This window comes from Antennarius striatus, chromosome 9 (genome assembly GCF_040054535.1).
Source record: "Antennarius striatus isolate MH-2024 chromosome 9, ASM4005453v1, whole genome shotgun sequence".
In the NCBI taxonomy this organism is placed as follows: Eukaryota; Metazoa; Chordata; class Actinopteri; order Lophiiformes; family Antennariidae; genus Antennarius; species Antennarius striatus.
This window is the reverse complement of record NC_090784.1, coordinates 17,084,974-17,096,506: the sequence shown is the minus strand read 5'-3', so window position 1 is coordinate 17,096,506 and position 11,533 is coordinate 17,084,974. Positions and strand designations below refer to the sequence as shown.

Sequence of the window (11,533 nt, the reverse complement as noted above, 5' to 3'; positions counted from 1 at the left end):
TCACAAAATGTCTTACTGTTTATACAGCATTCAATCAAATGTTAAAAGGTGGATGTCACTCACAAAAATGATTAATGCTTTCAGAATGCAGCATCTTCAAATTCTTTTATGTGTTATACTTAAAACAAAACTACTTTCCCAGGTTAGGCACACAAAATCATCAATACAATAAAGAAAAAAAATATCCATGGCAAAAATGTTTAGAAAAAAAAATACTTAGTTTTTGTAGTTGTACATGTGAATACAGTAAAAAGCATTGTAACAGCTTGGAACTGTCAAACCATTAGGGGAAGTTGTAGTGTTTATTATTCACTGGTAAAACACAATGTAAAAAAAGGTCACAATAAGAGCACCAAAAATAACAAAAAAATAAACATGGTTGATTGTTAAAAAAAAAATCAATATTTAAATACTTTTTAACCATCTGGCTCATTAACACACACTGCATCAGACCAAGGAAGAATTATGTAAACCGAAAGAAAAAGCACCAAATGTTAAGAAGATGAGAAACAAAAATTCTATTAACTAGTGAAGAAAAATCTTCTAATTTTTCATCTGATCAGCACCCAATTTTGTTCCAGGATGTTTTATTTTCTCTTTCTGTCTTGAGAGCATCGAGGACAATACCTGCTCAGCACAGACAGAAAAAAAGCAAAGACAAAAACAATCATTCCACTGATCAACAATTTTGTTGTATATATTCTAAATAGGACAGAATATCTCAATTTCAGTGTCTGAGTCTCTTACCATTTGCCTCTCGGTTTGGTTGTCAGGCCCACACATGCAAAATGGAACCACTCAATGGAGCACTGTTGGAAACATATTAAGAAAAAAACCCTTAAAATGCAAGATCACATACAAAAACAAATTCTACAAGGATATCATAGACAGTATTAAAGCTGTAGCTAATACCTAACTCATTACTCCAGTTGTGACATTATCCACAGAGAAACAGACTGCAAGATTCTTAAACACTGTAATTCATACAGAAATGAGACCATAATACAGAACTCACATCAGTGTTGTCACAGCCAATCATCTCGCCATAGGAGACCTGATGGCAAAGACAGTAGGTGGGTTCATTGGGATCCACGGGCATGTCCAGCACATCAGATGGGTGCACGTTTCCAAAGTTGCTAGAAGGGCTGTTGAATTCTCCTCTGATGATGAGAACAAATTACGGCAGATGAAAACAAAATAGCATGAACATAGAACAAACTAAAAATGACGGACTGAAATAATGAAAGGTACACACTTGTATAGAGCTGCAACAGTCAGAGATTTTCTCTATAAGATAACTGACTGCTGTGTTTTATGTGACCATTTGTATGTTAAATCTTTAAATCCTTTTTTGTTTTCAGAATAACCAAATAGTCTTGTGTTACTACTTTGTTTTCTTTTTCTGGTGATAGAGATCAGTGATATCTGTCTTACTTTTCCAGTTTCCTTGGTACACGTGTGCAACCTGTTGCTAAGTCTGACGTGCAGTTGACAAGTAACAGAGATTTGCATATGAGATTCTCCCTCTGATTTAATCAAATTGGTAGAAAATGTTCCTGTTCTGAAAATCATGAAATTATTTACCATGGTACAGCAAGAAAATGGTAACTAATGCAAACTTTAACTGGGCCACTACAAGAAGAAAATTATATGAATAACATACGGCTGAAGGAGTTTGACTTTCTTCTGTGCACTCTTAGGACTTCCATCTTCATCTGAACTCTTCACTTTAGATCTTGTTTTGGCCATCTTTTTTTCCTTTTGCCTAGAATCACCTGAAATCACACAAGCACTTTAGTCTTCCATACAGTTTGGTTTTGGATTCTCCTCTTACAATTTAAAATAAAAATAAATAACGGGAAACACACTTTTCTTCCCCTTACTGGAGGTGGAATCATAGTCTGTGCTCTCAATCTGCTTTTCCTTTAAATCAGCTTCAAACCGAGCCAAGTCTGTATCAAGACGTCTGATGTGTTTGTCAACCTGCAAAACAGTTCATTATATTAAGCAAAGTGGATGTAGAAACTGTTTTCACACATATCTACAGACATATGTAAAATATTTTCTTTCATCCAAATCGTAGTTAACTCTGTTGAAACAAGATGTCATCCAATGTGTAGCTGGAGTATCAAAAGACTGACAAGGATTAAGAACACACAATAGGGCTGTGTGGTTGATGTAATTTCCTCTGTGCTATATGCTGTGCATATACAGTACATTTGACAATAAAGTTGACTATGACTATCAACAGTTTCAAGGTGTTAAAAACATTATACAAAGCAAAATGCCTAGAACCACCTCAAGCCACCTAGAACCCAGAAAGCCTTGTGGACGAGAGGTGAAATGTCCTCACATCTTACAAAGAAGTCCAGTTTCTTTTTATTCAGTATTTTAGGGGACATAATTTACTGCAAAGGTACGAACCATCTCATAGGTCTGCATGGCCAGTTGCACCTTGTCATCTCCAAACTCCTTGCATTTGCTGTAAGACTGCTGAATCTGCCTCAATATGGACAACTTCTGTTCAGAGGAAAGAGTCCTGGCATTGGCGGTGTAATCTTTAGCCAGAGAGTCGATCTGTCCTTTAAGATCTGGAAGACAGATGGGGTAGAATCTTTAAAAGAAAACAAGAACTGCTAAGTCAGCATTACATATGTTTCTATAAGTGGTACTGTGCATGAGCATATATATGACGTTATTTTCATTCAAACCTAAAAATAAGTAGTTTTGTTTAATTGAAACATTATTGTACAATTATTACCGTAGGGCTGATGTTTCAACAACTTCACACACTGTTTAAGAGAACAAGAATCCAGTATTCTAATATAAATCAGTGTTTCTTTCACATTTTGTATTCAGATCCCATTAAATTAAGCATCTGTTTTCCTCATCTCTGGTATGGCAATACAGTATATTTTGATTATTAGTTGTGTAAGTAAGTATTAAGCAGAACCCTGGAGTGATTAATTTAAAGGATTTGTGTTTGAAAAAGCCAAGAGAACAAGGCTGATAAATTAGAAGATAAAATATCAATCATTTTGTATAGGCTACCCAGCGACAAATGTATTATTCCAGAAACCGTGCTGTGATTTCAGAAATAAACAAACCTCAAGAACTACTTCTTTACGGTTTTTCGTGAGACATTAGTGACATGCTGTGATTTCAAGTGCGTCTTTCACTAAATAGATGAGACCAGTTCTCACATCATTCATATTTAAACCCAAACTACACAGTTCCTTCTCACCCTCTGTGCGTTGGTCGAGATCCCTCATCAAATTGAAGTTTCTCTGTAACTCGAAAGGCAGGTTTTCTATGCCTGGTGTAGAGAGAAAAGAAAAACCCCACAATAATAATTCTGTTAAGTGAATTTATCAATAGCGCGGTGCATGCCTTGTTGCTAGCTTCATTGTGTGAATGGGATGATGTTACAGGCGGATGCAGATAAAGATGGAACTAGCATTCACAATGAATGCTATCATATTTTTAGCATGGGACACTAAGACAGGATTTTGAGTGTTTAATGTGTTGAAAGTATGGTCCTTTGTTCAGCTAAGTCATTATGGGTGCCGTGCAATTTCAAATAGCTGTCATTCTTTGATACGGTATGATGAGAAAACCCAGCAATTAGCCTGCGCCTAAACCCGCTGACCGATGGGGAACTCTTGTAGGAGTCTGTTCTGCATGCAAACGAGCAAGAGTTACAATATAGGATGCAGAACAGCTTAAAACGAATAAAACAGATTGGGGGAAAAAATCAATATGATTAGCATTCAACGTTGAACAGCTTACTGTCCAAATAATGCTCCAGATACATCCCCGCCGCCATCTTAGAAAATGTAAACAACACAGCTTCCGGTCTGAAACCGCCCGATCTGATTGGCTGTTTCCACACCAGACGAGTTTACTTCGACTTTCCAGGACAATTTTACCTTTTAAATAGGTTGTAAGTTTCAAGAAAATGTTATTCCTAGCTGTAAATGTAATAAGAATTGATATTTGATGTAAAATATCTACTGGAGAAATTAGTACAGAACAACATCAACTCTGATTGTTCAGAAATGAGATTGTGGTAATGTGATCACAAGTTAGTTCCCAACGTGACTCGAAAGATTGATAAATTATTTTGAAATAGTGCGAATCCACTGATCCAGGTGCAGATGTAGACACTGGATCTAGACTTTTCAGTCTTCAGTTCTGTTAGATATATTTCATGGAATGAAATACCTGGGGGGAAAATATAATAAATAAATAATAATGATAATAAAATATTTTTTAGAAACGCCTTACAATTCATGAGCAAAAGTAAACTTGGGAGCCTGTCAAACACGGACAGAGATCATGCTTCAGTACCAGTATCATTGAAGACTTCTGCAAAAACCCGCACTCTAGTACTGTATATGGTAATTCGTTCAAATGTGGTGGAAAGTACTGACTCCATAATCTGCAACCATAATTCAAGGTTTCTAGATCTCTAATGGCCAACCATTTAGTGAATCCAGGTTTTTATTTTCACAAATTGCATAGTCTTAATTTAGGAAAATCAAAAGTAACATCACAATGTAAAAGTCAAAGATCTGCACCCTGCATGGACATTGTGCTATATGGAGACAGAGATGTAAATATGAGTTATGTAAATGTATGAACTATTTTTTCATGTTCTGATACAACTATTTTCATATGATTTCATAATTTTAAATGTACATTTTTAATCACTTGCGGCTTATTAAGTTTTTAGAAGAGTTTTTTGTTTTGGATACTATGGGAACTATTTTGTTTTATTTCTGACTGTTGAGAGCAGTCAAAAATAATCAATCACAAAACAATCTCTACTTGTTTTCTAATAATTATATTGACAAATAAAAATGACCAATTACATTTTAATGATTACAATTGAAGATGACATTTCAGGTGTTAAATATCAGATGCTACTAGTCATAATTATTTTCAGGATATCAAATAAAAACCTACAATCTGCACTGAGAAGCCAAAACACATTAATAATTGAGCCACATGTGATAACTGCTGGTCAAGTAAAAGTTATACTAAAAAATATTTTCTGTGGTTAGCTTACTGAATGCTTAGTTCTGTCCATCATTGTAGAAATTTTAAAACCAGTAGACATTGTCCTAATCCTAAAAAATTGGGATACATATTTGGAAACTCAATCCTCAATGTGGGCAAAAAAAAGGTTGAGCAGTAAACTTACAAAGGAGAGCTGCAGTCGTGAAGCTCAGAACGGATAGACAGTCAGGATAAATGGTACATATGTAATCATTATGTCTTTCTTACATCACTCATTACATTAACCTAACAATATGAAAATTAACAATCAAATAATTTTCCCAGAATTACATAGATTATAAATGGAGGCATCAAGAGGAGCACACACAACACCACCTTTCATCGCTGCCGTACAACTTTTGATTCCATTGTGACCTAAATAAATATAAATCTAGATCATTTCTATCTACCTTGATGCTTTTGAAATATTGGACCCAGATGATCTGACAAGCACAAGTCATCTCTCTGACTCACAATGAATCAAACAAGGAATGAGAAAATATTGTAGAAGATTTATGTTTTTCCAAGTTCATGAAAGTCGACTCTGCATTTAAATCTGACGATAAACATAATGGATTTTTGTATTTCACGTACTAAAAATGCAGGATCAGTTTTAAAGGGTTTAGTTGACCGGTCCAGTTCGTTTGTACACTGCATTACACTCACGTGTGACACTAAGAGTATCTCTGTTCTTAAGGACCACAGAGTCTTCGGATGTGAAGGGAGGTGATCCGGATAAGTCAAGAAGCTTTGCAAAGCTACATGCTATCACGCTGCACACAGTCACTCTGCATCCTGCTTTCCCAACATCTGCTTCAATTTTTTAAATTTATTCTTTCCCATTCTGTTCTTTGCTTTCTTGGGTGACTTTCTCTTTTTGTCTTGTTTTTTCTCAAATCTGCTTCCTGACTTTATTTCAGCCTTTGCTTTATTTACATCAGCTGTCTTCTTTGTAGGCTTCTGAGCCTTTGTTGCTTTCATTGTCTCTTCATCCATTTTGGCGACCTTTGCCTTCTTTGGTCCAGAAGGTGAATCCTTGAAGCCTTTTGGCTTGATGTTGGCTTTTTTCAGGTTTGCTGTCCCATTGGCTTTGGTTTTCTCCTTGGAGTTGATTGCCTTGTTGGAAACAGACTTTTTTGTTTCACTGCTTTTGGCTGGTTTCTCTTCAGGAGAGTCTGTAACAGCTGTTGCCTCAGGAGCATCTTTGTCTTCCTCTTCTGAACAAATAACAGACACAGATTTGTTTATATCAAATATGGAACTTATTACGACAAAAGTTGGCTCATTTGAGAGACTTTTACCTTTTCCTGCTGGGGCTGTTGGAATTACATTTGAGAATTTCTTCAGCTTGGCCACAAAAAAACCGTCCATATTGTGGGAATGAGGGTAGAAGCGGCGAGACAGTCGTAGAGTGGGATGGAATCTACGCTCTTTGAATCTGAAAGAAAGGGAAGAAGTTTAGGTTGGATGATTGCAGATAATTTACAACAAGCAAACCCCTAAAAATAAATGTCTTATACCTGGTGAAGCCTTCTTTGCCAAAGTCAAGTCCTGTGGGAACTAATTTGACATTCCTTTTCTTTAAAGCGTAGTCCACCACCCACTCATTCTCCTCCACCTGTTTCAGTGAATTACCAAAACGCTTCTGTGAGATTTTTCAGACCATACAAACAAAATATAGAGAAAAGAAACACGAAACAATGTGAATTAGTGAAAATTCAGAGCACAGACCGTTATTGAACAAGTACAGTAGACCAGATAGCCTCCTGTGGAGGATTCAGCATTGACGGAGTCGATGGCAGACAGAATCAATTCTTTTTGCAGGTGAGCAGAGCGATGGATGTCTGCATCTCCCTATGAGGAACAGAAGGAAAGACAGGAAAATGTATAATCTCCAACTAAAATCAAGAGCATGTACAGGTACATACGTGATGAGTGAATGTTTCACCTTATTGGTTTTTACAGCTGGATCTTTAGCGATGACTCCTGTGCCTGAGCAAGGGGCATCAAGAAGCACTCTATCAAACCCACCCATTACCTGTTGGCAACATTTTTAAAATGTCAGAACATGAAATTAATTTCTGGGGGAATAATTACCGCAGAAATAATTTTTCTTCTACACATGGAGGAATGTTACCTTTGGGAACTGCCTCCCGTCGTAGTTGCAGACAACAGTGTTTGTGACCCCCAGACGGTGGACGTTACCCACCACACTCTTCAGTCTGTCTGCGTTGGCATCATTAGCCACGATCACTCCTGTGTTTCTCATTAGCTGAGCTGAAGGTGGAGCATTCACACAGGTCAAAACAGGGGAAGTGCTTTAAATATCTTTTACCACTGGGGAGAGACTTTAATGGGTTTAAAACCTTCCTTTATAATGTCAGAAATCTACAAAAATTAAACAAGAAGATTCTCAGGAAATTAATTACTGATTAAAATCATTTATTGCAGACCTCCTAAAAAACTTAAATGCCCCATAAAGCCATTATTAAGTACCCTCAGCACATCTTACCAATGTAGGTGGTCTTCCCTCCTGGTGCTGAGCTCATGTCCAACACTAATTCTCCCTCCTGTGGAGCGAGAGCCATGACTGGTAGAAAACTGGAGGCTCCTTGCAACATGTACTGACCAGACAGATATTCTGGGGTTGCTCCTGTTTAAAACATTAAAGGTTGTGTGTCTGCTGTCAGCCATGAATATTCTCCAGTAAAGGTTTTTAAATCTGGCTGCTGAAAGTACTGAAAATTACCTATAGGTACTGAAGAGTCATAGACCACCAAACCAACTTTAGACCATTTCCCCAATGGATCCAGATTCACCCCTCTGTTGATCAAGGCCTGAACAGAGACAGACACAGAACACTGTGTTCAACACATGAAAACAAATCTAGACATCATTTTTGCTTGTGGTGATTTCAGGCCTGATTACATGATGGACACTGAAGTCAGATAATAAACATCTGCATTGTTTAACGTGGTTTAATTTTCTTTATTTTTTTAAAAATTGACCTTATTGTTTAAAATGATCCCTGTTTAATGGCAGGTCTTCACACGGCTCACCCACTTGCTCTGCATCTACTGGTACTATGATGCAGACTTCATCAACTGAATGCATTTATTTCATTCATTTCCATGGTTACAAACTACATTTAATCTCCTAAGAGTGGGTTTTTACATATAAAACAGATGTCAAGTAATATTTAGCATTTGTCATCCCTAAAGCTTTTCACACACCAACCAATTATTGATGCTTTTGGCAGTTCACACTTTTTTTTTTCTAATTCCATGCTTAGTTTGTTTTTTGTCTGGACATGACTCAAAAAAAAAGTTTTTTTTTCAAGAAATGTTGTACACACATCTCCCTTGTACTAGCAAGGTTCATTTTGATCTTTCAATTTTTAACAAGTCATTTATTTTATTTTGAAGCATGAACTTTTTTGTCTGCTATCCAGTTAACAAGAATTGTGTGTAACAGAAACAACTTCACATATTTTCTTTTTGTTTAGCTATACCCTTAACATACACTATCAATACATTTCACCAATTTTACTCCTAACAGATATAGAATCTATTATCATCATTACCTGTGCAAGGTCCCGCCTCCTGGTTTTTAATGTGTTGGTCCTAATAGTGACAGGTCTCTGAATTTCATTGGCCTCAAGGAAATCCACGAGCTGTCAGCAATAGAAGCAAAAAACTTTCTTTTTTAATGTAACCAAAACAACAAATCTCAATCACATTTTGAATATATATTGGTTTAAACTGTTATAATTGCATACATCAAACAGTTCTAAAACAAAGACTATGTTTCATTGATGACGTAGGCTTTCTTTGGTGCAAGAGGAAAACATACACACCTCTGACAGAGGGAAGAGCTCTATAAGTTTCTCTATGAGGAAGACATTGTAGCTGTAATAAGTACAGAGATCCTTCTTCAGAAGTGACATGTACTCTGATCTGTCTCTGCCCTCCTCCCTTTTTGTTGAGAAGTTACAAAGAACATCAACATTATCCTTTATTCTCTGATGGATTGTCTTTAGGTCTAGAGGTGTCACACCTGAAATCCAGATTAGAAAATGATTAAACTGTCATTTTAGTCTTTAAAAAAGGTTAGAAATGTTCAAGCACCTCACCTTCTTTCTCATGCTCCTCTGCCCTTGGTAGCTTAAACTGATCCATTTCATCTATGTTGGTTTGTAATGTGTCCTCTTCATCCATGTCAGCATCAGATTTATCCTCCTCCTCGTCTTTGTCATCTTCCTCTTCTTCGTCATCATCATCACTCTCTATACCCATGGTTTCTTTAAGCTTTTTCGCCTTTTTGGCTGCACGCTCAATGGGAAGGAGCTACAAATGAAATAAAAACCAAATTTTTATTTAATTACGCTAAAAATATATTGACCACAATAATCACCTTTTTAAAGTTTGAAAGATATACAGCAAGGTTCTGCAAACTTAGTGTGACCAGACCATCAACAATAAAGTTGGAGGGAATTTGGGATATAATATCAGATACTGCATCTGTAAACCAGATTTTGGGTGATAATTTAAGTTTGATAACTGTTTTACTGTCTAATGATTCCTATCACATTACCAATCTATAGAAAACAACACTTGAGTGGCAGAAAAGGCAAGAAAACAACTATTACACATACTTCATCTCCACTACTGTCATCTTCAGCTGCATCCTCACTGCTGCTGGCATCTTGTGTACCATAGTCATCAACCATTTCTTCATCATCATCATCATCATCTTCACCACCATCATCATCATCCTGCTCCATTTCTGTAACTCCTAATTTCTTCTCCTTCATTATTTGTTTTTTTCCTCCCTTCTTTTGTTGCTGTTGCTCCTCCTCCACTTTGTCCTCCTCCTCAGAGTCATCTTCTTCCTCCCAGTGCTCATCACTGTCATCTTCACCTTCTGGTTCATCCATTTTGCGCTTCCTCTTTGCTGGTTTCAACCATTTACTGTTTTCATCAGTAAATCCTTTAGAGAGAAAAAATACTGTGTTTACAGTCTGTGGTCAAGTTTTTTTTTTACCTTTAAAGTAACAAACAACATTGTCATCTCCATACAGATTTCATCTCATCTTCTATGACAACAGTAATGTTGCAAGGTATTAATTATCTCCAAAGAAAACAGGATCACCTTTCTTGGGCTGTTGCTCAGTAGCATCTGTATGTTTTTTCAAATTTTCGACGCGTTTTGCAGCTCTGTGAAGTAATAATATTAAGACTAATAAGTAATAATAGTAATAGTAATAGATGAATGATAAGCTCATAAACAGAACAATGTTAAGTAATTACTCAGTTGCTTACCTTTTCCTGGCTCTACTTGCCAGGCGTTTTGGCCCCGTTTCCTCTACAAAGATAAAGCAAAATAATCTGACCAACAATAATGTAGGACCAAGATAATACAAGCAAAAGTGAATGCGTATCTTTGTAACCAGTGGATATAAAGGTCACAATAATTACCATCTTTTATAAACTTGACCAACTCAGTCTCTGCTCCTTGCTGCTTCCTCGCCTTTTTCCCTGGCCCCCTCTTGACCTTGTTGGTTGGATCCAATTTTCGACCCATGACGTCAAACTACACAATAGACTGGAAAACAGAGGAAAATTATGTTCAATCTACTGGAAACCCAAGTCAAAATAATATTGACTGTATTTATGAACAGACTTCACTGGGTGTGTGTTGACAGTAACGTGTAGAACTGGGACTTAGGTGTAAAAATTAATAACAGCTGAATTACATTTCATTGCGTACACCAACATATGTTTACATTCATTACATTAAAGTCCTATGTTAAGTAAAAACATGTTTAACCGTGATCCACCCCAAGACGAGCCTGCTTATAACGTGTGATCTGCAAAAGAGAAACTGTCACAGAAATAACCAGTAGCGATACATTATGATTTTTTAAAACGAAATTTATATTGTTTACATGAACCCCAAAACGACACCGCTAAAGGCATAACTACCTTAAATGTTGCAGACATGTAATTAAAACATCTTTTCACGTTTTTCGGGGAAAAGTAATCATAGACTGAGCCCTGCAATTACGCATAAAACACAAACTGACCCAAATCTGCATGGCTATCATAGTCTGTCAAAGAGATAAACAACAAGTCTTAAAACACTCACCAAATAATCTACTACTTTTACAACCAACTTCAAACAGTACGTGAACGATACAATCAAGAATCTCCACACGTGAAGGCTTCTTCAACACGTTGTGGGAGAACATCCGGCGCACGTAAGTGACGTAAGCATGACGGCGGTAGTGAGGCCGCCTTTGCGATCCTGTATGACATAGAATAACAGGGACATTTTTTTCATATTTGAATGCTTTTGTAAATGATACCAACTGGAGGATAATATGGACAATTCCCGATAATTTTTTGTCTGACAAATAATGTAAAAAGAAATTTCTTTTAGAAGTATGCAAACCAGTACATGACAAAATTCC

The 11,533-nt window shown here is 36.6% G+C and overlaps 2 protein-coding genes across 3 annotated transcripts; both read right to left on the bottom strand.

Moving 5' to 3' along the window:
- Positions 1–87: 87 nt before the first annotated feature.
- Positions 88–3,831, bottom strand: ing4 (inhibitor of growth family, member 4). Of its 2 annotated transcripts, none has more exons than XM_068323856.1 (8): positions 3,790–3,831; positions 3,245–3,316; positions 2,425–2,591; positions 1,869–1,983; positions 1,664–1,775; positions 1,016–1,160; positions 748–809; positions 88–627 (listed from the first exon to the last, which is right to left on the bottom strand). In XM_068323856.1, the coding sequence occupies exons 1-8, from the start codon at positions 3,824–3,826 to the stop codon at positions 588–590; spliced, it is 750 nt and encodes a 249-aa protein (XP_068179957.1). In that variant the 5' UTR covers positions 3,827–3,831; the 3' UTR covers positions 88–587. The 2 variants fall into 2 exon arrangements, with proteins under 2 accessions (XP_068179957.1, XP_068179958.1); XM_068323857.1 differs by having other exon boundaries at positions 1,884–1,983.
- Positions 3,832–5,561: 1,730 nt separating this feature from the next.
- On the bottom strand, positions 5,562–11,309 carry nop2 (NOP2 nucleolar protein homolog (yeast)). The gene is made up of 16 exons (XM_068323485.1): positions 11,209–11,309; positions 10,539–10,665; positions 10,383–10,425; positions 10,213–10,277; positions 9,716–10,050; positions 9,194–9,407; positions 8,918–9,117; positions 8,645–8,734; positions 7,811–7,898; positions 7,574–7,714; positions 7,199–7,338; positions 7,010–7,099; positions 6,793–6,915; positions 6,582–6,679; positions 6,363–6,499; positions 5,562–6,278 (listed from the first exon to the last, which is right to left on the bottom strand). Exons 2-16 carry the CDS (start codon positions 10,642–10,644, stop codon positions 5,845–5,847), a joined length of 2,304 nt encoding a protein of 767 aa, XP_068179586.1. The 5' UTR covers positions 10,645–10,665; positions 11,209–11,309; the 3' UTR covers positions 5,562–5,844.
- Positions 11,310–11,533: the final 224 nt, after the last annotated feature.